The sequence below is a fragment of the Mandrillus leucophaeus genome, unplaced genomic scaffold, assembly GCF_000951045.1.
Source record: "Mandrillus leucophaeus isolate KB7577 unplaced genomic scaffold, Mleu.le_1.0 Scaffold295, whole genome shotgun sequence".
NCBI classification, from domain to species: Eukaryota; Metazoa; Chordata; class Mammalia; order Primates; family Cercopithecidae; genus Mandrillus; species Mandrillus leucophaeus.
Window position 1 is genome coordinate 406,680 of NW_012103087.1, and position 3,244 is coordinate 409,923.

A 3,244-nucleotide genomic window follows, 5' to 3' on the forward strand; every position below is an offset into this window, starting at 1 on the left:
GATACCAGCCTGGCCAACATGGTGAAACCCTGTCTCTACTAAAAATACAAAAATTAGCTGGGCGTTGTGGCACACGCCTGTAATTCCAGCTACATGGGAGGCTGAGGCAGGAGAATCGCTTAAACCTGGGAGGTGGAGGCTGCAGTGAGCCGAGATCACACCACTGCACTCCAGCCTGGGTGAAAGAGCAATAGTCTGTCTCAATAAATAAATAAATTAATTAATAATAAATATAGGCTAACTGAAGGGAATAAATAAAATAATGTTAGGGAAAGCATTTCAAAAAAACCTAAAAAGCATGATACAGCTGCATGGGATTATAATGAGGAACACGGTGAATCCAAAGATGACTTCTTCCTATTAGAGTTCTCTTTAAAATTGAAGGTTTCAATTTCTCCTCTCATAACCAGAATGGGTCTTCTCTGAAGAAAATAGTATCACTTTTTTATTTGACTGGGGAGAAATGTATGTGGCCCACAATGTTAGCAAAAGCTTCTTTGGAAGAGGTAGTAACCACATTGCTTACAGTCCCCCAAAGAGTAAGTCTTCCAAATGAAAACAAAATCAACTGTTCTTTTAAGAACATTAATTACGGCTTATTTTGAATTTTTAGAAATTAAAAGAAAACTCAAGTAAATTCTAAAAAATGCACCTTTTACAGAGTAAATATCCCCTCAGAGGAACAGTATTGGCTTTCCTTTTATGTATTCTCGCTTCTCGTTTACAGGAGATTTCATTCTCCAATTACATGGCTACCAAGTAAAGGCAGGATTACGTTTTTAATAAAAGATCAGGCCGGGCGCGGTGGCTCACTCCTGTAATCCCAGCACTTTGGGAGGCCGAGGCAGGCGGATCACGAGGTCAGGAGATCGAGACCATCCTGGCTAACACGGTGAAACCCCGTCTCTACTAAAAAATACAAAAAACTAGCCGGGTGAGGTGGAAGGCGCCTGTAGTCCCAGCTACTCGGGAGGCTGAGGCAGGAGAATGGCATAAATCCAGGAGGCGGAGCTTGCAGTGAGCTGAGATCCGGCCACTGCACTCCAGCCTGGGCGACAGAGCGAGACTCCGTCTCAAAAAAAAAAAAAATAAAATAAAAAGATCAAACCCTTTGGATTGTACAAATATTGATCACATACACACCTGTACTGGGAGTGCTGGCTCCAATCATCTGCCCCGACTGCTTGTCCATGATAACATAAGGATTATTAATAACAGAGCCGGCAGTGCCTTGCTTCACGTGAACTGGAGTGGAAGTCGGGGTTCGAGGCAATGGTGATGGGCTTGGAGTTGATATTGGGGAACCTTATTAATTAAAACGGGAGAACAGAAACAAAATACACATATTCAACTCATGTAAGATGTCGAGGACAAGGAAGAAGGTCAGTGCCACCAGGACAAAGGTAACACATTGGGAAAATAAAATGGAACTGCATGCTCCCAGTACTGAGCAGCAACAGGGCTATAGGGGAGGCAGAGGATGTATGCTTCATGCTCTGCATCCTTATCCTTGGACCAACAGCATCAGCATCACTGAGGAAACTGTAAGAAACAGATTTTATGGTCCCATCCTTGACTGACTGAACATAAATCTGCACTTCAACAAGATCTCCTGGTATGCACATTACAGTTGAGAAAGCAGTGCTTTACACAGCAATGCAAAACTGCTGAATCTTTTTTTTAACTGCTGAATCTTGATATGATAAATCTTTTAACACCACAGGCAGGCTGTTATAGTACTGGTTATACCTGAAGACACTAAAATTAGGGAGAAAATTAGTAAGTGCCAGGCGCGGTGGCTCATGCCAGTAATTCCAGCACTCTGGGAGGCCGAGGTGGGTGGATCACCTGAGGCTGTGAGTCCAAGACCAGCTTGACTAACATGGAGAAACACTGTCTCTACTAAAAATATAAAATTAGCTGTGTGTGGTAGCGCATGCCAGTAATCCCAGCTACTCGGGAGGTTGAGGCAGGAGAATCCCTTGAACCCGGGTGGCGGAGGTTACAGTGAGGCGAAATCACACCATTGCCCTCCAGCCTGGGCAACAAGAAAGAAAGAGGAAAGAAGAGAAAAGGGAGGGAGGGAGGGAGAGAGGGAGGAAGGAAGGAAGGACATTAGTAAGTAAATAGCTAGATTTAAGAAACTTGTGTCTTGTTTTGAATAGGAAAATATGAAATTCACCTACCCAGAGCAAAAGTCTCTGTCAATACTATGTCACAGTCATAATCCAGAAAGATTTGTGTTCCCGCAAAATACTCTCAAAAGTTACTGACAGTTAAACATCCTCTACTGTCTTTTATTGATCAAACTTATCATCCATGAACTTCTCTAAACTTCAAATCAATTTATATGTTTGGCCTATTCTACCTCTGAAGTAGTAAATTCCAAAATTTTCCTACCTGGTAGGTAAAATTGCCTACCAATGGCAGGGAGCGGTGGCTCCCACCTGTAATCCCAGCACTTTGGGAGGCCGAGGTGGGTGGATCCACTGAGGTCAGGAATTCAAGACCAGCCTGGCCAATATGGTGAAACCCCATCTCTACTAAAAATACAAAATTAGCCGGGAGTGGTGGTGTGTGCCTATAGTCCCAGCAACTCAGGAGGCTGAGGTAGGGGAATCGCTTGAACCCGAGAGGCGGAGGTTGCAGTGAGCCAAGATTGTGCCATTGCACTCCAGCCTGGGTGACAAGAGTGAAACTCCATCTCAAAAAAAAAACAAAAACAAAAACAAAAAAAATTGCCTACCAATTAGAAGCTATTTATCTCTCATCAATTTCAAAGATTTGGATCATATTTCTGCTTAGCTGTCTACTTATAACACCAAACATTCCCTTTTCCCCCCTTCATTTAAGTATTGTACAGAAGTCCTCACACTTCCTGGATATTTTCAATTGCCTTTTAACAAATATGTTTTGTTCTAAGGTGGAACAGTCAAAACCATAAAGTATATATTCCTACTAAATTTTACTTAACATAATGTGAAACTGTCACAAGACAAAGGATAATCCAACCTTAGTGAAAAAGACAACTCGGAACTACCTACTGACAATAGGAATGAGTAATTTTCTAATGTGGTTACAGAGAGAATAAAGCATTTCAATTCCCACCCAATTCTAACCCTTAAAGCTTAACTCCACGCCAAAGGCCTCTAAACTTTTTCTATTACTAGTCACTGTGGTTTCCATGTATATAATCCCCAAACACGATTCCTACACTGTAGTTTCAGCCATATTTGCTAGCAAA

General features: G+C 42.2%; 1 protein-coding gene across 1 annotated transcript in view; it reads right to left on the bottom strand.

Moving 5' to 3' along the window:
* Positions 1-3,244, bottom strand: part of YEATS2 (YEATS domain containing 2) — a 133,597-nt gene that overhangs the window by 58,716 nt on the left and 71,637 nt on the right. Inside the window, exon 9 of the mRNA XM_011986167.1 lies at positions 1,144-1,305. Within this exon, the coding sequence (XP_011841557.1) occupies positions 1,144-1,305 (162 nt within the window). The remainder of the gene's footprint in view (positions 1-1,143; positions 1,306-3,244) is intronic.